Source organism: Carcharhinus amblyrhynchos, chromosome 21 (assembly GCF_965287045.1).
Source record: "Carcharhinus amblyrhynchos chromosome 21, sCarAmb.v2.hapA, whole genome shotgun sequence".
NCBI classification, from domain to species: Eukaryota; Metazoa; Chordata; class Chondrichthyes; order Carcharhiniformes; family Carcharhinidae; genus Carcharhinus; species Carcharhinus amblyrhynchos.
This window is the reverse complement of record NC_137344.1, coordinates 41664029-41691809: the sequence shown is the minus strand read 5'-3', so window position 1 is coordinate 41691809 and position 27781 is coordinate 41664029. Positions and strand designations below refer to the sequence as shown.

The following is a 27781-nucleotide window of genomic DNA, read 5'->3' as shown; positions in this document are numbered from 1 at the left end:
GCTTCCTATAGTTTAGAAATCATTTCACACAGAATTATTCCGGACCATTAAAACCTTTAAATCACAATGGCACTCTTAAGATGCCAGACAAATTCACAGGACAAGACGTTTCCAACCTACTAAATTCAGCGGCACACAACACAAATGCTCTGGTTTTGAAAATGTCAAGGCACATCCGGCCTTTTGGCAGTAACCTGGGATCATCAAACCAAAGATGTATTTTCTTTTCCTAGAAATGAATAAACCAGGAAAATCGTAACAATAGGCTTCATGTGAGAAACAGCTACTCCTGAATTTGCGAACATGTCGCTCGCGGAGGCTTCTTACAGATTTTATCTTCTTTAACACACAAATTGCATTTTGTAATCTCGTGTCAATCAAATCACAGATCATCAATCGTTTTAAAGGATCTGAATAGCTTTCATGTTTAGAGGGACTCGCCATTACGTTTTAAAGTTTATTTATTGGTGTCACAAGTCGGCTTCACATGAGCACGGCAACGGGGTGACTGTTAAAATAGGAACTGACACTTCTACAAGCAGTTAGATTAGATTGAGTTCAAACGTGAGAGATCTTGCTTTCCGATAAACCAAGGAAGTATTTAATGGTGTCAAGAAATGATGCAATAGAAGGTACTGATTCCGTTATTTATATAAACTCACCTGTCTATTTTAGCAATAAACCGAAGCCATGGGGGATTCGGAAATGGCAGTGTTTGGAAAGGCGGCGTCCTTTTTGCGTAAAAGCGATAAGGAACGACTGGAGGCTCAGAACAAACCGTTCGACGCCAAAACAGCCTGCTATGTCCCCGATCCAAAAGAATTGTACGTGAAAGGTACAGTCAAGAGTAGAGAGGGTGGTAAAGCCACAGTCGAGACACTTGAGACCAAGCAGGTTGGTTGAAATTTAAAAAATAAGTAAATCATCCTGAAACGCTTTAGTGTTTTCACAAAACACACATTACTGTAAATAACATGGTAGGTTTGTGGATCATTTTTCAGACAGTGACAGTCAAAGATGACGACGTCCTCCCAATGAACCCTCCGAAGTTCGATAAAATCGAGGACATGGCCATGATGACCCACCTGAATGAAGCATCTGTGCTGTATAACCTCAAAGAGCGTTATGCAGCCTGGATGATCTATGTAAGTACAAAAACTTCAGATTGCTAAATGAAAACGATAATTGTAGACACTAAAGATCTTTAATTGCTCCCCCGACATTAGACCTACTCCGGGCTGTTCTGTGTCACTGTGAACCCCTACAAGTGGTTGCCAGTGTATGATCCCGAGGTGGTGGCCGCTTACAGAGGCAAGAAGCGACAAGAGGCTCCTCCACACATCTTCTCCATCTCTGACAACGCCTATCAGTTCATGCAAACTGGTGAGTATTTGAGTTTTAATTCGTTGCGTCGGGTGTTCAGCGAAGAAATCTTTTCATTCTCGTCGAAAATCGGAATAAATTTCGGCGAAACTCAGTTATCTAAACTTTGATCTCACGTTCGTTTTATTTGCAGATCGTGAAAACCAGTCTATTTTGATCACGTAAGTGTTGCTGCTTTAATAGATTCAGCGGAGTTGTTTACGCAATTGGAATTAACTCCGGTATTTTTAATCGCCTCTGGTAATTCACGAATTCGTTATTTTCTACTCTTGCCCCGTCCAGCGGAGAATCTGGTGCCGGAAAGACTGTGAACACGAAACGTGTCATCCAGTACTTTGCATCAGTTGCAGCGACAGGGGACGCCAAGAAGAAAGAGGCTCAACAATCCGGAAAGATGCAGGTAAAAGAAAATCGATACAGTGAAATTCGTGAATTTCTAGTTGTTTGGTGTGATTCAGTATGTGAATGGCCCCTCTAGAAGGGGTAAAACTTCATCTCCTCTTCCGAAATAAGGAAGGGCAGGTGACAGAAGTGTTAGTGAGTAATCACTTTGGGACCAGTGACCATAATTTTATTGGTTTTAAGATAGCTATGGAGAATGATAGGTCTCGCCCAAAAGTTAAAATTCTAAATCGGGGTACGGCCAATTTTGATGGTGTCAGGCAGGAACTTCCAAAAGTTAACTGGGGGAATCTGTGGGCAGCAAAAGGTAATCTGATAAGTGGGAGGTTTTCCAAAGTGTGCTAACCAGGCTTCAGGGTAAACATTTTCCTCTTAAAGTGAAAGGCAAGGCTGGTAGAAGTAGGGAACCCTCAAAGACATGGGATATTGAGGTCCTGGTCAAGAAGAAGAAGGAGGCACATAGCGTGCATAGGCAACTAGGATCAAGAGAATCCCTTGAAAAGCATATGAGGTATTGGAGTAGAGTTAAGAGAGCAATCAGGAGGGCAAAAAGGGGTACAAGATTGTTTTGGCAGATAAGGCAAAGGGGAATCCAAAGAGCTTCTACAAATACATAAAGGCTAAAAGAGTAACTAGGGAGAGAGTAGGGCCTCTTAAGGATCAACAAAGTTATGTATGTGAGATTCACAACAGATGAGTGAGATCCCAAATTAATATTTCTCATCAGAATTCACTGTTGAGAAAAGCATGGATATTCAGGAACTTGGGGAAATAAATAATGATGTCTTGAGGAGTATACATATTACAGAGGAGGAGGAGCTGGAAGTCTTAAAGCGCATCAAGGTACAGAAATCCCTGAGAACTGATGAAGTCTATCCCAGGAGATTGTGGGAGGCTAGGGAGGAAATTGTGGATTCCCTAGCAGAGATATTTGAATCATTCATAGTCTCAGGAGAGGAACCTAAAGATTGGAGGGTGGCAAATGTTGTACCTTTGTTTAAAAAGGCTGCAGGGAAAAGCCTGGGAAATATAAGCCAGTGAGCCTCACGTCTATCGTGGATAAGTTGTTATAAGGTATTTTGAGAGACAGGATCTACAAGCATTTAGAGATGCAAGGACTGATTGGGGACAGTTAGCATGGCAATGAGAGTGGAAAATCATGTCTCACAAATTTGATTGAGTTTTTTGAAGGGGTAACCAAGAAGGTAGAGAAGGGCAGTGCAGTTGATGTTGGCTAATGGACTTTAGCAAAGCCTTTGGCAAGGTTGTTGCATAAGGTTAAATCTCATGGGATCCAGGGTGAGGTAGCTAAATGGATACAAAATTGGCTTAATGACAGAAGCCACAAGGTGGTTGTAGAGGGTTGTTTTTCAAACTAGAGGCCTGTGACAAGTGGTGTGCCTCAGGGATCAGTACTGGATCCACTGTTATTTGTCATTTATATTAATGATTTGGATGAGGATATAGGAGGCATGTTAGTAAGCTTGCAAATGATACCAAGATTTTTGGCATAGTGGACAGAGAAGAAAGTTATCTCAGATTACAATGGGATCTTGATCAGTTGGGCCAGTGGGCTAACGAATAGCAGATGGAGTTTAATTTAGATAAATGCGAGGTGAATTCCTTTGGTAGATCGAACCAGGGCAGAACGTAGTCAGTTAACAGTACGGCGTTGGGGAGAGTTACAGGACAAATCTGGGGCACAGATTCATATCTCCTTGAAAGTGGATTCACAGGTGGACAGAATGGTGAAGAAGGCATTCAGTATGCTTGGTTTTATTGGTCAGAACATTGGATACAGGAGTTGGGACGTCTTGTTGAAGTTGTACAAGACATTGGTAAGGCCACACTTGGAATACTGTGTACAGTTCTGGTCACCCTATTACAGAAAGAATATTATTAAACTAGAAAGAGTACAGAAAAGATTTACTAGGATGTTATCCGGACTTGATAGTTTTGAGTTATAAGGAGAGGCTGGATAGACTGGGACTTTTCTTTCTCTGGGCCGTAGGAGGCCGAGGGGTGGACTGAAAGAGGTCAATAAAATAGTGAAGGACATGGATCAGTTAGAGAGTCAATATCTTTTGCCAAAGGAATGGGAGTTTAAAACTAGAGGGCATAGGTTTAAAGTGAGAGGGGAGAGATACAAAAGGGTCCAGAGGGGCAATTTTTCACACAGGAGGTGGTGAATGTCTGGAACGAGCTGCGAGGGGAAGTAGTAGAGGCGAGTACAATTTTGTCTTCTGAAAAATGTTTAGACAGTTACATGGGTAAGGTGGGTATGGAGGGATATGGGCCAAATGCAGGCAACTGGGAGTGGCATAGGGGTTTTAAAAAAAGGTGGCATGGTCAAGTTGGGTCAAAGGGCCAGTTTATATGCTGTAAACCTCTATGACTATGACGCTAATTCATTTCTTGACTCGGAAATGCTCTAACTCCTGATATGTTTGCAGGGCTCCCTGGAGGATCAAATCATCCAGGCCAACCCACTGTTGGAAGCCTTTGGTAATGCCAAGACCGTGAGGAATGACAACTCATCTCGCTTCGTAAGTTTCCTGCACATTTCCTGCAGTTGCATAAATCAGAGCCCCGAGTGTGCACGACATTCTATTGGCAACCAAGTCTAACACAATGGATGAATCAATAATATAGACTCACTTGTGCACCTGTTTTGAAATTATGCTTTAAGTCTCTGATTTAAATTATCTTCACATTCCAGGGTAAATTCATTAGAATTCACTTTGGCGCCACTGGGAAACTGGCTTCTGCTGATATTGAAACCTGTAAGTTCTGCTGAATTTTATTTATAAATATCAGCCAATCAAATTTTCAACATGCACATGGGTTCTTCGGTGAATCTGCATTTGTGTGTGTATATCCTCTCTAGATCTACTGGAAAAATCCAGAGTAACATTCCAGCTAAAAGCGGAAAGGAGTTACCACATTTTCTATCAGATGATGACCAATCACAAACCAGAAATTGTTGGTAAGGGTGGAAGTTTTGACAAGTTGCTCCCTTCATTTTTGTACTTTGCCAGGTTGAAATGATTAGTTTTAACACGGTAGATATACCTTAATCTCATTTGAAGTAAAATCTGGTGTATTCTTCTAATTGATTGATATTATTTGTCAACTTTATCTGACATTCACCTTCCAAATCCAACCATTAATTTGTCAGTATAATGAATACCAGTCAAATGGTGAATTGAAACTGAATTTGACAAGTTGTCTGAGTGGAAGAGGGAAGTCCTGACTGTAAAACTGAGTGAAACACAACTTTAATTTCCTTCATTCACAATTCCTCCAACAAAACACTTGTTTTGCTTTCTGCAGAGGGTTGTCTCATTACCACCAACCCCTACGATTATCACTTCATCAGCCAGGGTGAGATTTCTGTTAAGAGTATCGACGATACGGAAGAATTGGTGGCGACTGATGTGAGTATCAGCCGTGCATCTTCAGTTGTATTTTCTTATCCTGATTCATACCTCCTAAAGTATTTAAAAATTCAAGCAGTCAGCGCCAATCCCTCTCTTACTAGCACAAAACACGTCTACAAAGGACAGCTTGGTGACAATGTCATTGCCACTGCTGCTTCACAGCACCAGGGACCCGGTTTCGATTCCCGGTTTGGGTCACTGTTTGTGTGGAGTTTGCACATTCCGCTGTGTCTGTGTGGCTTCCCTCTGTGTGCTCCAGTTTCCTCCCACAGCCCAAAGATGTATGGGTTAGATGGATTGGCCATACTAATTTTCTCCTCAGTGGGGGGAACGAGCTGAGGTAAATGCATAGGTATGGGGATAGGGCGTGGGTGGGACTATGGTCAGTGCAGACTCAGTGGGCCAAATGGCCTCCTTCTGCACTGTAGGATTCTGATTCAAATCAAGGTGATATGGAATAGACGTCAACTGGACAAAATCAAGCAATGTTTTGAGTAAAATATGGCAGAATGATATTTTAAAGGACATTTCTTTTTATCCATAACTAAGTAGATGAAAGATTTCAAACTATTTGAAACTGTTTCCAGTTCTAACAAGTAATTTATTTTTGTTGGATTTTGAATCTATTGTTTGGGTTTAAAGACTGCCATCGATATCCTGGGCTTCACCAATGATGAGAAATGGGGGATCTACAAACTCACTGGTGCAGTAATGCACTTTGGGAACATGAAATTCAAGCAAAAACAACGTGAGGAGCAGGCCGAGCCAGATGGCACAGAAGGTAACAGTTTCATGCATCTCACAAAACCACAGTATTGACTAAAGTCTAGATCTTCAGAAGAATATTCTGAGACATAGTGTATTTCAATTTATAATCTCATATAATACGGTGTTATTTTAACATTCTGCAACACTGCTGGGCCAATTTTGCACTGCTGATCTCAAAAAAGCTCTTGTTATGTCTTTGGCATAGACCTCCCCTTCCTGACAATCTGCTGCCAAATTGAGGTGTTTATAAGGTGTGCAGTAGCAATGAGTTCACCAAGGAGGAAAATCAACCAACTCCGCTGAAGTGTTCTCCCAGACAATAACCAGGAATTAGAAAAACTTTATCTCATTTTTAATTTAAATCACCAGATAGTGAAATTAATAACTAGGATTGCATCAAGACAGAAACTAAAGTATCATGTCATCATGCTTTAAAAAGTTGTTGTAAAACATGCAAGTACTTATCCTCCTAATAAGGGTATTGTTATATCTGAAATCTAACATTGGACAAGTACAAAATTTTCAGGCCCATTGAGGCTGTTTAACTGGAATTATGAATTTAATACACAATTAAAAGTCATAGAACATAGAACATAGAACATAGAACATTACAGCGCAGAACAGGCCCTTCGGCCCACGATGTTGCGCCGACCAGTTACAAAAACAATGACCCACTAGCCTATACCAATCCCTTTTCGTCCATAAACCTATCCAGAGATCTCTTAAACGCCCCCAAACTAGACGCATTTACAACCGCAGCAGGCAGGGCATTCCAATCCCTCACCACCCGCTGGGTAAAGAACCTACCCCTGACATCCGTCCTGTAGCTACCCCCCCTTAATTTAAAGCCATGCCCCCTCGTGCTAGCTTTCTCCATCCGAGGAAAAAGGCTATCACTATCCACCCTATCTAAACCTCTAATCATCTTATATGTTTCAATAAGATCCCCTCTTAGCCGCCTTCTTTCCAACGAAAACAACCCTAAATCCCTCAGTCTCTCCTCATAGGACCTCCCCACCATACCAGGCAACATCCTAGTAAACCTCCTCTGCACCCTCTCCAACGCCTCCACATCCTTCTTGTAATGCGGGGACCAGAACTGCACACAGTACTCCAAGTGCGGCCGCACTAGAGTAGTGTACAGTTGCAACATTACACTGCGACTCCTAAATTCAATCCCCCTACCAATAAACGCCAAGACACCGTACGCCTTCTTAACAACCTTATCTACTTGATTCCCAACTTTCAGGGATCTATGTACACACACACCTAGATCCCTCTGTTCATCCACACTATTCAAAGTCCTCCCGTTAGCCCTATACTCGACACATCTGTTGCTCCTACCAAAGTGAATTACCTCACACTTCTCCGCATTAAATTCCATCCGCCACCTCTCGGCCCAGCTCTGCAACCTATCTAAGTCTCCCTGCAGACTATGACACCCTTCCTCACAATCTACCACACCTCCAATTTTGGTGTCATCAGCAAATTTACTAATCCACCCAACTATACCCTCATCCAGATCATTAATAAAAATTACAAACAACAGTGGCCCCAAAACAGATCCCTGAGGCACACCACTCGTAACTGTACTCCATGATGAATATTTACCATCCACCACCACCCTCTGTCTCCTATCTGATAGCCAATTCCTGATCCAACTTCCTAGATTACCCACAATCCCATACATCTGCATTTTCTGCAGAAGCCTACCATGGTGAACCTTATCGAACGCCTTACTAAAATCCATGTATACCACGTCAACTGCCTTGCCCCCATCCACCTCTTTGGTCACCTTCTCAAAAAACTCAATAAGGTTAGTAAGGCACGACCTACCCGCTACAAAACCATGCTGACTATTTCTAATCAATTCATTACACTCCAAATAACTATAAATCCCATCCCTAATAATTTTTTCTAAAACCTTGCCCACAACAGAAGACTCACCGGTCTATAATTCCCGGCAAAGTCTCTGTTCCCCTTCTTAAACAATGGGACAACATTCGCTATCCTCCAATCCTCCGGGACTACACCAGAGACCAATGACGACCTGAAGATCTGAGCCAGAGGCTCTGCAATCACCTCTCTAGCCTCCCAGAGAATCCTAGGGTAGATCCCATCCGGACCAGGGGACTTATCTATTTTCAGCCCCTCAAGAATTTCCAGCACATCCCCTTTATCAACCGTAATACTGTCTATTTTACACCCCTGCAACCCAATGTCCTCCACAGCTATATTCATGTCCCCCTGCGTGAACACCGAAGAGAAATATTGGTTCAATACTTCTCCAATCTCCTCCGGTTCCACACACAACTTCCCCCTGCTGTCTGTAACTGGCCCCAATCTTGCCCTGACCAACCTTCTGTTCTTGACATACCTATAGAACGCCTTAGGATTCTCCTTAATCCTATCAGCCAAAGTCTTCTCATGTCCTCTTTTAGCCCTTCTCAACTCACTCTTCAACTCCCTCCTAGCCAATCAAGTCCAGTTACTTGTCATCCAACAAGCTATACTTTTTTAAGGGATTTTGAGAGAAACTAACAGTATAAGAGAGGAAATGCTCATTAGTTCAATTCCCTTGGTAGCAGATTGGGGAACTCAATGTCACAGACTTGGGGAAATTTTGAATGAATGACAGTAACTTTTGGTTTTCCACATTATTCTATGCATGTGTAGACTCCTAGAGTGTCTGTCAGTTTCAGTGGGGCAATTATGGTGAACACTGACAGCCTTGCTGCCATTATCACTGTAAAGTCTCGGCCATTCTTAAATGTGGAAGGAATTATCTGCATCTCCTTTTTTAGTCCAGTGCCTGTATATCCAGGGTTAGTATCAAGCTCCCTTCAGTCAGTTAGATTGCAGAGATAGAGAACACTGTCCTGTAATCAGTTATTTCATTCAGATATGCTAAACATTACTGACTGGCAAATCTGTTGTTTCTGCGAACTGAAGGCTTTGAGATTTCACTAGTGTATTTTTACACAGTTATTTCAAATGTGTCCTTTACTTGTACATGTGTCTCAGACGGCAGAGGAATTCTTATCATGGTACACCTTAAACCAAATGTCAAATTATTACTCTGTTTAACAAGAAACATAATTGGCTGCAATTAAAAAGTAACCCTTTGGTGTAAAGTGTGACATCCTGTGATAAAAACATGTGCAAATACTGTCCTTATTTTATATTATCCATTGAAGCAATTTAGCCTTAGTCCAAAAATAACTACAGGTATATCTCTCTCCATTAATGAGAAAGAGACAAAAACAGAAAACGCTGAAAAGATCATCAAGTCTGACAGCATCTATGGAAAGATAGTAGAGCTAACATTTCGAGTCTGGATGACCGTTTAAAAGATACTATTGGTTATACGTAGCTTGGAGGTATTTCTCCGTAAGTGTTGGCAAAGTAAGAAATGAATGAACAATCACAGCTGGTGTGGGAATCCAGCCCACACAGTAGATGACATTCTGCATCACAATCTGGCCACTCAGCCAACTGGACTAAAGCCTCATAAAACAAAGACATAAAATAGCATTCCCTATTTCATAAAGGAACAAACTTTGCATTTGCCAATCTGATATCTCTACAGCATTTCTGTCTTGAACAATCATGTGTGTGTTGATCTAAAGGTCCCCAGTGGTGTATTACACGACTCAAGGAATCTGGGTTTCTATAGCAACATGCATTTTTACCCAATATAATCTGGAGCTGTAGATAGTACAGATTCCAACTTTCCTTCCTGGCTCATCAGGAATCTCTCCCATGGCTACTGCCTACCATTGGTGTGTGTCGAAAGGATTTGCAGGTTGATACTCAGCCTGTTTGACCACATCATGAATACACTTTCCATGCCAACCAAGTCCTGTAGTGGGGTATGAATGCAAAGGCAGAGATACATTCCAAATTTAAAATTAGATGTTGTACACAAATATACTGGATTGTCATTTCTATTTTATTAGATGCCGACAAGGTTGCTTACCTGACTGGACTCAACTCTGCAGATTTGCTGAAGGCTTTATGTTATCCCAGAGTGAAGGTTGGCAATGAATTTGTGACCAAAGGTCAAACTGTTCAGCAGGTATACTTTGAAGAATTTTGTAAAGTGACATCAATAAACCTTGAATATATTTACTTAAGGTTTTTGACTATGATGATTATTATATTTTGTCAGGTCTACAACTCAGTTGGTGCCCTTGCCAAATCCATTTTTGAGAAAATGTTCTTGTGGATGGTTATCCGCATCAATCAGCAATTGGACACAAAACAGGCCAGACAGTTCTTCATTGGTGTGTTGGATATTGCTGGGTTCGAAATTTTTGATGTAAGAAGCAGAAACATAAATATCAACAAAATAAATTACTGAAACTTTACTACACTAAAAAGCACAATCCAACACTTAAATGAGACATTAATTTGCTCTATATATTCAGTTCAACAGCTTGGAACAGTTATGTATCAACTTCACCAATGAGAAACTGCAGCAGTTCTTCAACCACCACATGTTTGTTCTGGAACAAGAAGAGTACAAGAAAGAAGGGATTGAATGGGAATTCATTGACTTTGGTATGGATCTGGCTGCTTGCATTGAACTCATTGAAAAGGTCAGTAATGTCATGCAAGACATTAATTAGAACTGAAATATATTGATGTGGACACTATTTGATTAGGGTAAGTGTCTCAATGTTAACTATCTTTCTCATTGCTCCAGCCAATGGGTATCTTCTCAATCCTGGAAGAGGAGTGCATGTTCCCCAAGGCCTCAGACACTTCTTTCAAGAATAAGCTATATGATCAGCATCTTGGTAAGTCAAACAACTTCCAGAAACCTAAGCCTGCCAAAGGAAAGGCTGAAGCTCACTTCTCATTGGTCCATTATGCTGGCACTGTGGACTACAACATTAATGGCTGGCTGGACAAGAACAAGGACCCCCTGAATGAAACTGTAACTGGGCTATTCCAGAAATCATCAGTGAAACTATTGGCTCATCTCTACGCTGCATCCGCTGAAGGTAAATTTCTAAGACACTCAAATATTGTAATTGCTTTTTGTTACCATTGTGTTCCCATGTTTCCCAATCAGTTTAGAACAAACTAATTCGTTGTTTTGTTGTAGCTGAAACCGGTGCAAAGAAAGGTGGCAAAAAGAAGGGCTCTTCCTTCCAGACAGTGTCTGCTCTGTTTAGGGTGAGTTTCTCTGACGTATATATTTACAACATGTAGCAAACCAAATTTTAGTAAATTTGTGTCAGCTACCAAAATATTGATTAATAAATTGTTTGCCTTGTATTATTGTTATAAATACATTGGGACAAAATTGGAGATCAAATTACTTTTCTGTTCAATACACAGGAAAACTTAGGCAAGCTGATGACTAACTTGAGAACCACACACCCACACTTTGTGCGTTGTATAATTCCCAATGAAACAAAGACACCAGGCAAGTGTGGTTCCCTTGTTATATATCAATGGACACAGTCAATTATTGTCAATCTTTCAGGTCTTGGGATAACTGATTAATATGCTGCATTTTAAACATTCTGTTGCATTCATCAGGTGCTATGGAGAACTACCTTGTTATTCATCAGTTGAGGTGCAATGGTGTGCTAGAAGGCATCAGAATCTGCAGAAAGGGATTCCCAAGCAGAATCATCTACGGTGACTTCAAGCAAAGGTAATGGAACTTAAAAGCTGCACCTAAATTTTCTATTCAATGGAATTGTAAGTACGTGGAATTTTACAAAGAAAGTCAATAATGTGCTTAAAACTCTATGCAACAGATACAGGATTCTTAATGCAAGTGCCATTCCTGAAGGCCAGTTCATTGATAGCAAGAAGGCTTCTGAGAAGCTACTGGGATCCATTGATGTTGATCATACACAGTATAAATTTGGACACACAAAGGTAATTAGATTTAAAATTGATGTTTCTCACCATGAAATAACATGTTAATGAACCTGTAAATCCAGGATTTTGCTTTCATATTAGGAGACATAAAAGGTCCTTTATAGTTCTTGCATTATTATGGGGCTAGATACATGGAGCTAATTTAGACCCACTACAAACAACTCCATTTGGATAGGACTGAACCATTTGCACATACAAACATTCTATCATCAATTCAACAATATAAAACCAACTTCATTTTAAAATTTTATTTGGTGCATTGAACATGAAATGTAACACTTACTTTAATTTCTTTAAGGTGTTCTTTAAGGCTGGTCTCTTGGGTTTACTTGAAGAGATGAGAGATGAAAGGTTGGCGCAACTTGTGACCCGTACCCAGGCTATTTGTCGTGGATTCCTAATGAGGGTTGAATTTAAGAGGATGATGGAAAGGAGGTAAACATCTTCATATATGAACATCAAAAAAGCATATTTGTCAGTAAAATTTTTTATACATTTTATGAGTTTCTTCTGATACAAAATGTATTGAAGGATGATTATGAACTGTGTTCCTCTGTCTGACTATATTCTTCAGGGAAGCACTGTATACTCTACAGTACAACATCCGTGCATTCACAAATGTCAAACACTGGCCATGGATGCAATTGTATTTCAAGATCAAACCTCTTCTGAAGAGTGCAGAAACAGAGAAGGAAATGGCAAACATGAAAGATGAGTTTGAGAAAACTAAGGAGGCACTTGCCAAATCTGAAGCACGAAGGAAGGAATTGGAAGAGAAAATGGTGGCTATTGTACAGGAAAAGAATGATCTTGAACTCCAAGTCCAAGCGGTATCAATGTTTACAATCTTATTATGGCAACTTTGTAAACAATATATAAAACTGTAGCCTGATACAACTAACTGTTACAATTTTCTGCAGGAAAGTGAAACTCTGGCAGATGCAGAAGAAAGATGCGAGGGATTGATTAAGAATAAAATTCAACTGGAGGCTAAATTGAAGGAAGCTAATGAAAGATTGGAAGATGAAGAAGAGATAAATGCTGAACTTACAGCTAAGAAGAGGAAACTGGAGGATGAGTGTTCAGAATTGAAGAAAGATATTGATGATTTGGAGCTCACTTTAGCCAAAGTTGAAAAAGAAAAACATGCAACAGAGAACAAAGTATGAACAAATGGTCTTTAAAATGTATAGTAGATCTATAACTCACTGCAGAATGCTCATATCTGTGCATTTGATTTTTGATGAACACAGGTGAAAAACCTCACTGAAGAGATGGCTGCTCTTGATGAAAGCATTGCGAAAATAACTAAGGAAAAGAAAGCCCTCCAAGAGGCCCATCAACAGACCTTAGATGATCTTCAGGCAGAGGAAGACAAAGTCAACACTCTGACCAAAACAAAGACTAAGCTGGAGCAACAAGTTGATGATGTAAGTCTTCTTAAACAGAACTGGAGGGTACAATCAATGTTTGTGGCAAATTTTGATCAAATATTTTCCTTTTCCTTTAAAGCTTGAAGGTTCTCTAGAGCAGGAGAAGAAACTTCGCATGGATCTTGAACGTGCAAAGAGAAAGCTTGAAGGTGACTTGAAGCTGTCACAGGAAACCATAATGGATTTGGAAAATGATAAGCAGCAACTGGATGAAAAGTTGAAAAAGTAAATATTTATCTTAGTTTTTGTGCAGCTTCTTTTGCTGGAATTCTTAACCCATCTGTCCTTTTGATTAGATTATTGGAGACATTGACACTTCATTCAGAGAATTTCCAGTAGTTAACATGACTTAGTGAAACAGTAGTCATTGAAGGATTAATCACTGATCTGGTATACATAGTCAAGTGGCACTGTTCAGAAAAGAGGACTCTTCATTGGGAGTAAGATGTTAACTCAAGAATTAAGGTTACATTTAAAATAGTCCATCATTTCAGCATGTCAGTAAAAACAGATTTCATGCTATCAAAGAATACCAACAATGCAGAAGGAGGTTATTCGGCCATCTTATTTGTTCCGACATTCCATCAGAGCATCCCATCCACGCCGAAACCCGTAGCCCCATACATTTGCCCCACTAATCTCTCGAACCGACACACCTTGGGACACTTAAAGGACAATTTAGCATGGCTAATCCACCAAACTGCATATCTTTCGATTGTGGAATGAAACCCATGCACACATGGGGAGAATGTGCAAGTTCCACACAATCACCCAAGGCCAGAATTGAACCCAGGTCCCTAGCGCTGTAAGGTCGCAGTGCTAACAAATGTGCCACCCTACAATGAGTTCATTAAAAATGGGTGGCACAGTGAATCACAGTGCCAGGGATCCAGGTTTGATTCCACCTTTTGTGACTCTGCGTGCATATTCTCCCTATGTCAGCTTGGTTTCCTCTGGTTGTTCCAATTTCCTCCCACAGTCCAAATATATGCAGGTTAGGTGGATTGGTCATGCTAAATTGCCCCTTACTGTCCAAAGGGGTGGAGGTTAGATTTAGGTGGAGTTGCCACGGTAAATGTGTGGAGTTATGAGGATAGTGTTAGTGGGATTGCCTGGGTAAGATTCTCTTTCAGAGAGTCGGTGCAGATGCAATGGGTCAAATGGCCTCCTCCTGCACAGTAGGGATTATAATAATACAGAAATTTCCTTATTACATGAATTCATTGAATTTTTCACTCTTACTATTAAAGGAAAGAATTTGAGATCAGCCAACTTCAAAGCAAAGTTGAAGATGAGCAGGCTTTGGCTTCACAACTGCAGAAAAAGATTAAAGAATTACAGGTGATTTATACGTTCAGTAACATTAGCGATCCATCCTTTGTAAAGGTTATGTGCATGAACTGATGTTACTTGTTCTAAAATTATAATCAATACATATTCATCTTAAGGCTCGTATTGAAGAGCTTGAAGAAGAAATTGAAGCTGAACGTGCCGCTCGTGCCAAGACTGAGAAACAGAGAGCTGATCTTTCTCGGGAACTCGAAGAGATCAGTGAACGTCTAGAAGAAGCTGGCGGAGCCACTGCAGCACAGATTGAAATGAACAAGAAACGAGAAGCAGAATTTCAGAAGATGCGCCGCGATCTGGAAGAGTCCACCCTACAGCATGAAGCCACGGCTGCTGCTCTTCGCAAGAAGCAGGCTGATAGTGTTGCAGAACTTGGGGAACAAATCGACAACCTGCAACGTGTCAAACAGAAACTAGAGAAAGAAAAGAGTGAGTTGAAGATGGAAATTGATGACCTTGCCAGCAATATGGAATCTGTGTCTAAAAACAAGGTATGGTTCCAAATGTTACTAAAGCTTCTCTTTCCTATAAATATGCTAAATAATTGTTATCTGTTTGGTTTCACATCCTTTGACAATTCTGCATATTGGCTTTAGGCAAACCTTGAGAAAGTGGCCCGGACTCTTGAGGACCAGGTCAGTGAACTGAAGACCAAACATGATGAGCATCAGCGTTTGATCAATGATTTATCAACTCACAAAGCACGTCTTGGAACAGAAAATGGTATTTATCAGTTGCTTAAGCATTTTCATCAGGTGTGTGGAAAATACAACTTTTTTTGTAATACTTTGCTTGGAATCACTTCTGATTTGCAGGTGAACTGAATCGCCAGTTGGAAGAGAAAGAAGCCTTGGTATCGCAACTAACAAGAGGCAAACAAGCATATACTCAGCAGATTGAGGAGCTCAAGAGACAGCTGGAGGAGGAAACAAAGGTTCCAGAAAAATTTAAGTAGCAAATGCATATTAGCTTTAGAAGAGAATATTAATAATTAATTTAAATTGTCCAATTTGAAACATTATAACATATTATGTTTTGTGATTTGATTGTCCAGTAATAGATCTCAGATGCTACCATTATAAGTGGCAATATTCCTTGTCATCCATAAGCAAAGTATCAAGATTTATTAACATTGTAATAACCACAGATATATTAACTGTTATGCTATCACCAATTTCAGGCTAAGGGTGCCTTGGCACATGCCCTGCAATCAGCCCGCCATGACTGTGATTTGCTCCGTGAGCAATATGAAGAGGAACAGGAAGCAAAGGCTGAGCTCCAACGTGGCATGTCCAAAGCCAACAGCGAAGTTGCTCAGTGGAGAACAAAATATGAAACTGATGCAATTCAGCGCACGGAGGAACTGGAGGAGGCCAAGTATGTTATAATGAAATGAGAATTTGGTTTCCTACAAAATGCTGTTTAAGATTATGTTGTTAGAATATCTTTGGTTTTGCACATTTTAGGAAAAAGCTTGCTCAGCGCTTGCAGGATGCAGAAGAGCACATTGAGGCTGTGAACTCCAAATGTGCTTCACTGGAAAAGACAAAACAGAGACTGCAAAATGAAGTGGAGGATCTGATGATAGATGTGGAGAGGGCAAACTCAGCAGCAGCAGCTCTTGACAAGAAACAGAAGAACTTTGACAAGGTAAGAATTTGTTTATTATTGTTTCTCATTCTCTATCATTCTATATATAACAGAATGCTATTATTCTGTTATATAGAATAACATATTTCAAATGATTCATATTAATGTTAAGTAAATTCTGCTCTAGATATAGGTTTGACATAGGATTAGACTGAATTTCTGAATGGACAGAGCTTTTCACAACAGTTGGAGTGCAGTTCACTCTTTGAGAAAATGCTATGAATGATGTCCAAATCAAAATCAATAAGCCTGAAATTGGCAGATTTTTGTTGGATAAATTTAACAGGTAAATACAGGGAAGGAGATATATGAAGTTGAGACACGTGCTCAGCCAAGATCTAATAAGATAGCAGAAGAAACTCAAGGGGCTGAAATATCTACTTCTCTTCTATTTTTTAAAGACAAGTTTTAAATGTACTCAAACTGTGCACTGCATTTTCTGGACATTTTAAAACTTAGTACTGAATCTTTTTGGTATCAAAAGAATGCAAATACCATCCCCTGCTCTGTCTAATAAAATATAATTGTGCAGAAGCAGGCGTTTGTGCTTCTGTTTAAAGATGCATGCATCAAGTTCACTTCCAACAGGCAGAAAATGAGTTGTATCCCAAAGTTTAGTTCCAATCTTGTCGTCTGCATTCCATATTCCTCAATTATCATCTCATGCCAGCATTGGAATAGAACCTCATTCTCATGCATCATTTGTACCTTTTTCAATTGTCCACACAGATCTTGGCAGACTGGAAGCAGAAATTTGAAGAAAACCAGGCTGAACTGGAAGCAGCTCAGAAGGAGTCTCGCAGCGTGAGCACTGAGCTCTTCAAGATGAAGAATGCATACGAGGAGTCTCTGGATCAACTTGAAACTCTTAAACGAGAAAACAAGAATCTGCAGCGTATGTCTTAAACCTTCCTTATTATTTTTGGCATTTAAGAATGTTAATATTAATAAATGTAGATGTGTTTACACTGCTGTTAAAATCTACAGTAAAATGCTTTTCTTACCGATTGTGCTTTGCACAATTAAATCAGTCTCACATCAAAAGTGTAAGCATATATTGGGCTGGTAATCTTAGCTAAGTCACCACAAAATAGGTATAACTTTAAACTTTTTCATAAACTAGAGGAGATCTCTGATCTGACTGAGCATCTGGCTGAAAGCAGCAAGGCCCTCCATGAGATAGAAAAGGCAAAGAAGACAGCTGAGCAGGAGAAGAGTGAAATTCAAGCAGCTCTAGAGGAAGCAGAGGTAAAACGAATAATTCTTTTATTTTAATCTTTACACAATAGAAATTTAGAATCATAGCATTTGTCAAATAAATTAAGAGTTGCAACACTCGTCTCATGCATTAAAATTATTTGAAAGTCAACAGGTGAAATCTTACCAAAGAATGTTGTTTCAGGTGTGAAAACTGGTGTGTTTCTCTTCAGAGGAACCAGTCAGTTCTCCCCTCAGAACTTATGACATTTGTTAATTAATCCATATTTGTTCAACTGATTTAATTTTATGGTAGGTTATAATTTTTGAAAGACTTTGCATCACAGGCCTTAAACTAATTGGCCTGTAGTCTCTGAGGTTTCCATACACTAGTTTTTAAACAAATTTTATACTCATAATTTACAAATTTTCAATCCCCTTGCACCACCTCCGTGTCTAAAATGGATTAGTAGATTATTGCCAGAGTTCCCATACTTGCAACCCTTTTTATTCTTTTAGTGTCCTTGAATGCATTTAATCTGGTCCTGGTTACTTACCAGCTTTAAGTATAACCAGCTTTCTTCAGTAGATCATAGATCATAGAATCCTACAGTGCAGAAGAGGGCCATTCAGCCCATCGAGTCTGCACCTGCCACATTCCCACCCAGGCTCTATCCCCATAAACCCTAGCCGGACCCCCTGACACAAAGGGGTGATTTAGCATGGCCAATCCACATAACTTGCACATCTTTGGACAGTAAAACGAAACCGGAGCACCCGGAGGAAACCCACGCAGACACAGGGAGAATGTGCAAACTCCACACAAGTGACGCAAGCTGGGAATCGAACGCAGGTCTCTGGTGCTTCGAGGCAGCAGTGCTAACCACTGATAATCATCAAATAACATCTACAAACAAACAGATGCAGGAGTTTGAAAATCTCTTCTGTATATGGCAGCTGATGCCTGATCAATTTTTGATTTTAAATCTGAAATTGATACCTATTATATGAACTGAATGTTATAAGGGATATGAGGCAAATGCCAATATGTGGAGGTAAGTCACAGATCAGTTATAATCTCATTGAATGGCAGAACATGTTCAAGTAGCTAAATGATTTACTCCCATTCCTGTATTTCTATGTTCCAACAATGTAATAGTCTGGAAGAATGGATGAATTTGATGCACAGCAAGATCATAGTGAGTATAAACAACTTTTATGACAGTAACGTGTGAAATTTTGAAAAATTATAGGCTTCTCTGGAACATGAAGAGAGCAAGATCCTCCGTATTCAGCTAGAAATGAACCAAATCAAATCTGAAATTGATAGGAAAATTGCAGAAAAAGATGAAGAGATTGACCAGCTAAAGAGGAACCACCAAAGGGTTGTAGACACAATGCAAAGTGCCTTGGATGCAGAAATCAGGAGCAGAAATGATGCTCTAAGAATCAAAAAGAAAATGGAAGGTGATCTGAATGAAATGGAGATTCAGTTGGGACATGCGAACCGCCAGGCTTCTGAAGCTCAGAAACATCTCAGAAACCTGCAGGGTCAACTAAAGGTCTGTTCAGCATTTGTCTTTAATTTATTGTTAATTTTAATCCACTTCTAAATATTGTGCAACCTTTGTCAATAAAGTAAATATAATGCATTTTTCCAAGAGCTAACTAGCAGTTTTTGGATCGTCAAACTACTCAAGATTTTATTCAAAAAATCATTTGTATTAACCTTAATATAAATACTTTGGTTCACTGCAGTATCTGCTTTCAACATACTTCTGCCATCTAAATAGGATACCCAGTTACACCTGGATGATGCTGTCAGAGGCCAGGAAGACTTGAAGGAGCAATTGGCCATTGTTGAGCGCAGAAGTGGTTTGCAGCAGGCTGAGATTGAAGAAATGAGAGCCGCACTGGAACAGACAGATAGATCTCGCAAAATTGCTGAACAAGAGCTTGTTGATGTCACTGAGAGAGTACAGCTGCTGCACTCACAGGTTTGTACAGACATTGATGTCAATTTGAACTTTGAACAGTGTGGCAGAGGCCAAGTTCAACAAGGAAGCTGATATAGCCTGCATGAGGTGATTCTGTTGGAATGAATGGCGGGAACTAATGTTAAATGCATTTCTAACTAGTGTTAGACGCAAACCAAACTGTTTGGTTTGAAGAAACATCAGTGACAGGAGGCTGCAACATATGCCACTCTTTCATTGTCTCAATTACTAATTTCTGGATAACCCACAGTAAATTGTAAATTGAATTTCCATCTGTTCGGTCATGGCGCTTATAAACAAGGCTTGAGCCTATGTGTGATTGCAGTTTACAAATCCTACAAAACGTGTATTGACAAATTGACTTTCCTTGCAGAACACAAGTCTCATCAACACCAAGAAGAAGCTGGATGCTGATCTGAATCATCTCCAAACTGAAATGGAGGAAACAATTCAGGAATCAAGGAATGCTGAAGAGAAAGCAAAGAAGGCTATCACAGATGTAAGCCACAACTTAATTTCACATTTTCACAAATGGCAATTTGTCACACTCAGTTGCTTTTTCATACTATTTCAAGTTTAAACTTGAATAATGATTTGCTCCGTTACCTCACTGTTATAAGGCTGCCATGATGGCTGAAGAGCTGAAGAAGGAACAGGATACCAGTGCTCACCTTGAACGAATGAAGAAGAATCTCGAGCAGACAGTGAAGGACCTGCAGCATCGTCTGGACGAGGCTGAGCAACTGGCAATGAAAGGAGGAAAGAAACAACTCCAGAAACTGGAGGCTCGGGTAAGTGGCATGACTGTGTTATCATGTGCTGCTTGCTAAGGTTTGTGAATATAATGAAGTTTTGGCTGCAAAACAAGATTCATAATTTTGCAACAGTATGTATCTTGCACAATGTAAAATAATCAATGCCATCTGATGACTGGTTTAGGTGCGTGAGCTGGAAAATGAACTGGAAGCTGAGCAGAAACGTGGTGCTGATGCCGTCAAAGGTGTTCGCAAATATGAAAGAAGAGTCAAGGAACTGACTTACCAGGTACTTATAAGCTGATTATTTGGAACGAGAAACCATTTGCTAACTAGTAGTAATTATTATTTTCTTAAAATATCATCATGAATGTTTCTTCTTTTGCATTATTTACAGTCTGAGGAAGACAGGAAAAATGTTCTGAGACTGCAGGACTTAGTTGACAAGTTACAGATGAAAGTTAAGGCTTACAAGAGGCAATGCGAGGAGACTGTAAGTAACTGATGACTGAGGTTGCATTTATTCTATAAAGCATTTTATGAAAATTATTTTTATTGAATTCAAATGTCATCATTTGGTCTGGGTCTCTGAATTACTAGTCCCGTGACGATACCACTTGCCTCTCCATGGGTTCACCATCAATGAAAGATTACAATTAACTATCTTATTCTCAAGTGCTTTGAGAATTATCTCAGAATTGTACTTCTTTTAAACATCATTTAAGAATATTGTGAGCAGAATAAATCTGAACATGGCATTCAAATTAAAATCATATGTGACAGAGCTCTTCATTTTATTTTCATCTTCAACTTTCTATTTCGAAGGGAATTTTCAGTTTACCTGGCAAATTTGTAGTGTTCCCTTGACCTTTTAAAAAAATACACATACTTTCTCAAATCCAATGGGCAATCTTCATTTGCTATAGTTTCAAAGAATTTTCGAAATGATTGCTTTGGATTTATTTTGTTCTTTGGAACCGCAAAGTGCAAACCCTCAAACATTTTTCCCAGTAGAATAAGATTATGATTTCCTGATTCGTTTCTCACTCTTTTGAATATCAGAATTGCTTTTTTTTAATCCAAACTCCAAATGCGGTTCTCATGGAACTTTTAAAATATTTGTGAAGCTTCACCTATTTTTTCATAGAATATATGTTGTTTTGCAATGGGAACATTTTGGCACAGAAATGATTGTGCCTGTGTTTGAGATGTAAATCAAACATTGTATATATTAATAACGCTCTCTAAAAAATGAAAAGGCAGTTCAGAAAGTGAAAGTGCCCACTGTCAAGTGCGTGGAAACTGAAGTCCCAGATATAAAGGGAAATATTTACACACTGCACAAGCAATGTCCAATTGGTGTTTCGAGACTTCCATCCAATTTAGGCTGGATTCAAATTCAAATTGCAGGTATAAAAGAACTAATTCATTATTCAATTTTTTTCTCACAAAGAATGAAAAGCTGGTGTAGTTTGTGAATAGTTGGATTATAGATATCAAAATACGTGGATCACAGCATTAGACCTGGTAGTCACCCTTCCAAACATATTTGTCAAATCTTTTGTGAAAGATTCACACTTTCACTAACCAACTCCAAAGATGTGTGGGTCAGGTTGATTAGGCCATTGTAAATTGACCCTTTGTGTCAGTGGGATTAGCAGGTTAAATACATGGGGTTACAGGGATAGGGTCTGGGTGGGATAGTTGTTAGTGCAGGCTCGATAGGCTAAATGGCCTCCTGCTGCACTGTACGGATTTTATGATTCTAAGTGAACAGTTGCATTCCCCTATGCTCAATATTCTAACCTGCAACCTAATCATTTCTTTTATTATATCCCTTTAGGAGGAACAGGCTAACATTCATCTGTCCAAATTCAGGAAGGTGCAGCATGAACTGGAGGAAGCCGAGGAACGTGCTGACATTGCAGAATCTCAAGTCAACAAACTGAGAAGCAAAAGCCGTGACATAACTATGAAGGTATACTGGATGTAAATTATTTTAAAACTGAATAAATAGTGAAGCTTAAAATACATTGACTAAAATTGTTGGTAAAGATTTCTATTGTTTGTCAAAATATAAAATAATATTTTAAAAGCAATCTTTACATTGTATTGATGAGGTACAGAGATTCTTCCCGCTTAGAAAGGATAGCAGAACTAGAGGGCACAGCCTCAAAATAAGGCGGGGGGGCGGTGGGCGCAGTTTAGATCGGAGTTGAGGAGGAACTTCTTCACTCAAATGGTGGTGTGTCTCTGGAATTCTCTGCCCATTGAAGTGGTGGAGGCTACCTCGCTGAATATATTGAAGTCATGGGTAGATAGATTTCTGACAGACAAGGGAATTAAGGGTTTTGGGGAGAAAGCTGGAAAGTGGAACTGATCCACTTCAGATCAGCCATGATCTTGTTGAATGGCAGGGCAGGCTTGAAGGGCTAAATGGCCTACTCCTGCTCCTATTTCTTATGTTCTTATTTAACCATTTGCAATTCTTTTTGCCCATTAGGCTTCCGCTGAAGAGTAGATGACAATTTGAAATGGTCCAAAGAAGAAATCCACAAAATGTGTGTTTCTTTGTAACATAGTTTTATAAAGATAACTCTGTCAGTAGAAATAAAAGCGCATCTATGAAAAATCTTTGTCATCTTTGTCTGTTAGCTGGTTTGATAATCATTCTAGGAATAAAAATGCTGCACAGAAAAATCCAATGAAATTATATTGTGAAAAAAGCTTGATGTGGCACTTGGAAGGAGAATCCATTAGAATGGTGCACATGAAGTTGTTGCAATCAAGAAGCTGTCATATTTTTACTATACTATTGAAACTATGGGATGGAAATTATTCTGGGCCCATATGTACCCAACTGAGAGGCCCAGCATTAAAGCCAGCCTTAGGCCTCAGTAAGATGTTTTTTGGCATAAGCTGCCAACACCAGCGTTGCCTCGACAGGTAACTCCCTCATTTGAGGATGCTGATTGTTGGGTCACTGATTTCAAATTGCAGTGGACCTGGAAGTTGTTCTGAAGAGCAGTATGAGAGAAGACAGGACAACCATGGAGTCAAAAGGAGACTTCTGTTCTTCCCGGCTCTCTACAAGATTTGCTGAATAATTTTCTATTAAAATGCCTTACCTTTTATAATTGGCTGCTATTGCTGAAGAACCCTGACAAGAACAGGCTTATTGATTACAAGAACAGAAGACACCAGCTTATTGATAAACCTGCGTAGCTCTTCTTTAAACTATGAGAACAGACTGGGAAAACTCTAATGTGAAGTTGCTGAACTGAGGAGGTATAAATTCCATGAGTTCATAGAATCCCTCCAGTGCACAAGGAGGCCATTCGGTCTATCAAGCCTGCACCGACAACAAACCCTCCCAGGCTCTATCCTTTAACTCCGTGCAATCTGTCATCCCTAAGGGGCAATTTAGCAAGGCTAATCAATCTAACCCACACATCTTTGGAGTTGGAAAGGAAACTGGCTCAGGTAGACTGGAAACAAAGATTGTGAGGCAAAATAATAAACAAAACGACAGAATGCCACAAACCAATGAGGTGATTCAGTTGCATTCTAGACCCATTGCTAGGTGGGAGATAGGAATGGGACATAAATAGAGTCATAGAGGTTTACAGCATGGAAACAGACTCTTGGGCTGAACTTGTCCATGCCTCTCTTTTTTTTTCCACCATTAAGCTAGTCCCAATTGCCCGCATTTGACCATATCCCTCTGTAGCCATTTTACCCATGTTACTTACTAAACGCTTTATGAAAGACAAAATTGTACCCACCTCTACTACTACCTCTAGCCGCTTGTTCCAAACACTCAGCATTCTCTGTGTGAAAAAATTGTTCCTTTGTACCCTTTTGTATCTCTCCCCTCTCACCTCAAATCTATGCCTTCTAGTTTTAGATTCCCCTACCTAGCTGACCTGTACCCCACATTATTTTATAGTCCTCTATAAGATCACCCCTAAGCTTCCTACACTCCAGAGAAAAAGGTCCCAGTCTATCCAGCCTCCCCTTATAACTCAAACCATCAAGTCCTGGTAGCATCTTAGTAAATCTTTTCTGCACTCTTTCTAGTTTAATAATATCCTTTCTATAATTGTGTGTCCAGAATTGTATACGGTTTGAGAGTTTATAACGCTTGAGTTCCTCGTATGATTAAAGAAATAGAAAACCATGATACAAGTCAGATTCATCATTCAAAAGAGATTGAACCTGATTACAGAAAGTTCAGATGTGAACTGAAAAAGCAAATAAGGTGGGGGGGGGGGGCAGGGAGGCAAATAAATTGCATTAGAAAAGAGTAGTGGATAACATACAAAGGAATCATAAAGTCTTCCATAAGCATTATCAAGCATAAAAGCATAATCAAAGGAAAGTTGGGGTGCAATAAGGACACAAAAGGAAATCTTGTGGAGGCAGGAGGCGTGGCTGATGTATGTGATGAATACTTTGCATTTGTCTTTGCTAACGAATGGTCAGTAAATCAGCAAGTAATAAGAAATTGGATAGGATAAAATGCTTAAGAAATGCTTAAATAGAGTGCTCAAAGCAAAAAAAAAAATTTTAGATTGCTGAGAGAAGTAAGGATGGAAATAGGTGTTGGCTACACTCTTTCAATTCCCCTTCAATATGATGTGCTACCCAAGGACTGCAGGGTTGACAATATTTGATGCCTGTTTAAAAATGGATAGAGATATAAACTCTGTATCTATATTTGGCCAGTCAGCCAAATTACAGATCTGGGAAACCACTAGGGGCCTAGGGCTGGATTTTACAACCCTGTGTTTCTTTTCGGTTTTCAAAGGGCAATAGTGGGTCTGGGGTGAATTGAGGCGCGCTCCCCGCGGATGAGGCTGGCCAGCTGGATTTTACAGCCCTGTACTGCAGCATGTTTTCAGCATGGGGAGGCAATGGCCTAGTGGTATTATCACCAGACTATTAATCCAGAAACTCAGCTAATGTTCTGGGGGATACGGGTCTGAAACCTGCCATGGCAGATGGTGGAGTTTGAACTCAATAGAAAATATCTGGAACTAAGAATCTACTGATGACCATGAAACCGTTGTTGGAAAAAAATCATCTGGTTCACTAATGTCCTTTAAGAACATAAGAAGTAGGAGCAGGAGTAGGCCATCTAGCCCTTCGAGCCTGCCCCGCCATTCAATAAGATCATGGCTGATCTGAAGTGGCTCAGTTCCACTTTCCCGCTTTCTCCCCATAACCCTTAATCCCTTGCCTACTGAAAACCTATCTACCCGTGACTTAAATATATTTAGCGAGGTAGCCTCCACTACTTCAACGGGCAGAGAATTCCAGAGATTCACCACGCTTTGAGAGAAGAAGTTCCTCCTCAACTCCGTTCTAAACTGCCCCCCCCGCACTTACCTTGAGGCTCTGCCCTCTAGTCCTGCTGTCCTTTCTGAGCAGGAAGAATCTCTCTACCTCTACCCTATCCATCCCCTTCATTATCTTATACGTCTCTGTAAGATCCCCCCTCGTCCTTCTAAACTCCAACGAGTACAGACCCAGTCTATTTAGTCTCTCTTCGTAGTCCAACCCCCTCATCTCCGGTATCAGTCTAGTGAACCTCCTCTGCACTCCCTCCAAGGCCAAAATATCCTTGCGCAAGTGTGGCGACCAAAACTGCACACAGTACTCCAGCTGCGGCCTCACCAGTGCCCTGTACAGTTGCAGCAAGATCTCCCTGCTTTTATATTCTATCCCCCTCACTATAAAGGCCAGCATACCATTCGCCTTCTTGATCACCTGCTGCACCTGCAGACTGGGTTTTTGCGACTCACGCACAAGGACCCCCAGGTCCCTCTGCACCGTAGCGTGCTGCAGCTTTTTGCCCTTTAAATAGTAATCTCTCCTACTATTATTCCTGCCAAAGTGGATAACCTCACACTTGCTAACATTGTACTCCATCTGCCAGGTCCTCGCCCACTCACTCAGCCTATCTAGATCCCTCTGCAGACTTTCCACACCCTCTGCACAATTTGCTTTTCCACTTATCTTTGTGTCATCAGCAAATTTTGACACCCTACACTCAGCTCCCTCCTCCAGATCATTTATATTAGGGAAGGAAATCTGCCTGGTCTGGACTGCATGTGATTCACAGTAATGTGGTTGACTCTCAACTGTCCTCAGGCAACTAGGGACAGGCAATAAATGCTGGCCAGCCAGTGACACCCATGTCTCACAAATGAATTTTAAAAAAATGCGAGGATGCCCAGACTTTCATCCCACCCACCCTTGAGCAACCTAACATGGGGTTGGTGGGCTGCTGCCCAAAATCAGCAGCAAACTCACCATATTATAAGACATAATTAAAATCAAATGCGCTTGTTAACAAACCAATTGACTAGGATATTACACTGCCCCTTTGGTGTGGGCAGGTGTAAAAGTCATTCTTGAGACTTAGCTGAAAAATGTCAGGAAGTAAGTGGTAGAGTTGGGGGGGTGGGGAGTGGTTTGGAGGGGGTGGTACATCATTTGAGGGCGTTTGTAATGCATCAGAGCCACCGCCCCTCCCCACATTTTCATCCCTCATAGCCTGCTCTCTAAATTCTGGCCCCACATAACCCTATGACCCTTGCCAAATCTTTCCAAACTATCCCTTCTCTTAAAGCCCAAGACTTAACTCTCTCTAGCAGCCATCACTCTTCTTCCTCCTCATCCTTGCAGGGCCAGCTAGATCTGCTGACCAATCTGACTTGTTCACATTTGCTGGCTGGCAACTGACTTTGTTCCCCTGCCACCGCCATAAATTGCAGCTCCATAAATCCAGATAAAGTGGATTGTCACATGGAAGAACATTGACTAATATGTGGTAAGCATTATGTATTTGTTTAAACAGTTTGACTGGAATCATCTGGTCGTTCGCACTGGCGGATTCTCTGGTCCCATCGGCAGCGCACAGCTGTTTGCAGGTTTTGTGGCGCTGTGAGGTGACATCAATGTGAAATCCCATTGAAAGAGAAAGGACCTGTTGAACAGCAGGCTGTCTTTCACTGCCAGGAATCACATGGCTGGGCGGCTGGAGAATCTAATCCACTATGTTTGACTAACTTCGTAGAATAAAAGTGCCAGGTGGAACATTGATAAAAGTTGGCCGATTGATAGAAAACAGGAAGGAGTAATAACCAGTTGTTTATTAGATTGGAAGGAGGGATATAGTGGGTTCCCCAAGGGTCAGTTCTCGGACCACTGCTTTTCTTGATCTGTATAATTGACCTAGACTTGGATGCGCTGGGCAGAACTTCAAAATCTGCAGGTGTCACAAAATTTGGAAGTACTGTGAACTGTGCAGAGAATAGTGATAAATTTCAAAGAGACATAGACAGGATGGTAGAAGAGCAGATATGTGACAGAAAAATTTCATGCAGAGAAATGTGAAGTGAAAGAGTTTGAGGGAAAAAGATGAAGGGAGGTGATTTATAAAGGGTACAATTCCAAATGGGGTGCAGAAGCAGAGGAACCTGGGGGATATAACTCTT

The 27781-nt window shown here is 40.4% G+C and overlaps 1 protein-coding gene across 1 annotated transcript; it reads left to right on the top strand.

The window, feature by feature from the left end:
* Nucleotides 1–675: 675 nt before the first annotated feature.
* LOC145356588 (myosin-4-like) lies at nt 676–27231 on the top strand. The gene is made up of 38 exons (XM_080209371.1): nt 676–894; nt 1002–1145; nt 1227–1383; nt 1517–1544; nt 1666–1783; nt 4239–4331; nt 4505–4568; nt 4673–4771; nt 5119–5222; nt 5868–6006; nt 9953–10314; nt 10424–10594; nt 10702–11002; nt 11107–11177; nt 11343–11430; nt 11547–11664; nt 11771–11894; nt 12196–12332; nt 12472–12727; nt 12818–13060; nt 13151–13327; nt 13410–13555; nt 14581–14671; nt 14779–15168; nt 15274–15400; nt 15493–15611; nt 15858–16054; nt 16144–16327; nt 17057–17222; nt 17451–17575; nt 18778–19086; nt 19318–19521; nt 19895–20020; nt 20142–20312; nt 20461–20565; nt 20674–20769; nt 22120–22254; nt 27142–27231. Exons 1-38 carry the CDS (start codon nt 691–693, stop codon nt 27229–27231), a joined length of 5979 nt encoding a protein of 1992 aa, XP_080065497.1. The 5' UTR covers nt 676–690.
* The last annotated feature ends 550 nt before the right edge of the window (nt 27232–27781 follow it).

Bases quoted from the DNA above. Each gene is read 5' to 3' on its own strand.
- LOC145356588 (XM_080209371.1), top strand. From the start codon at position 691: ATGGGGGATTCGGAAATGGCAGTGTTTGGAAAGGCGGCGTCCTTTTTG. The intron at 16,055-16,143 runs GTATGTTATAAT...TGCACATTTTAG, and splicing joins GAGGAACTGGAGGAGGCCAA to GAAAAAGCTTGCTCAGCGCT. The intron at 20,566-20,673 runs GTACTTATAAGC...CATTATTTACAG, and splicing joins TCAAGGAACTGACTTACCAG to TCTGAGGAAGACAGGAAAAA.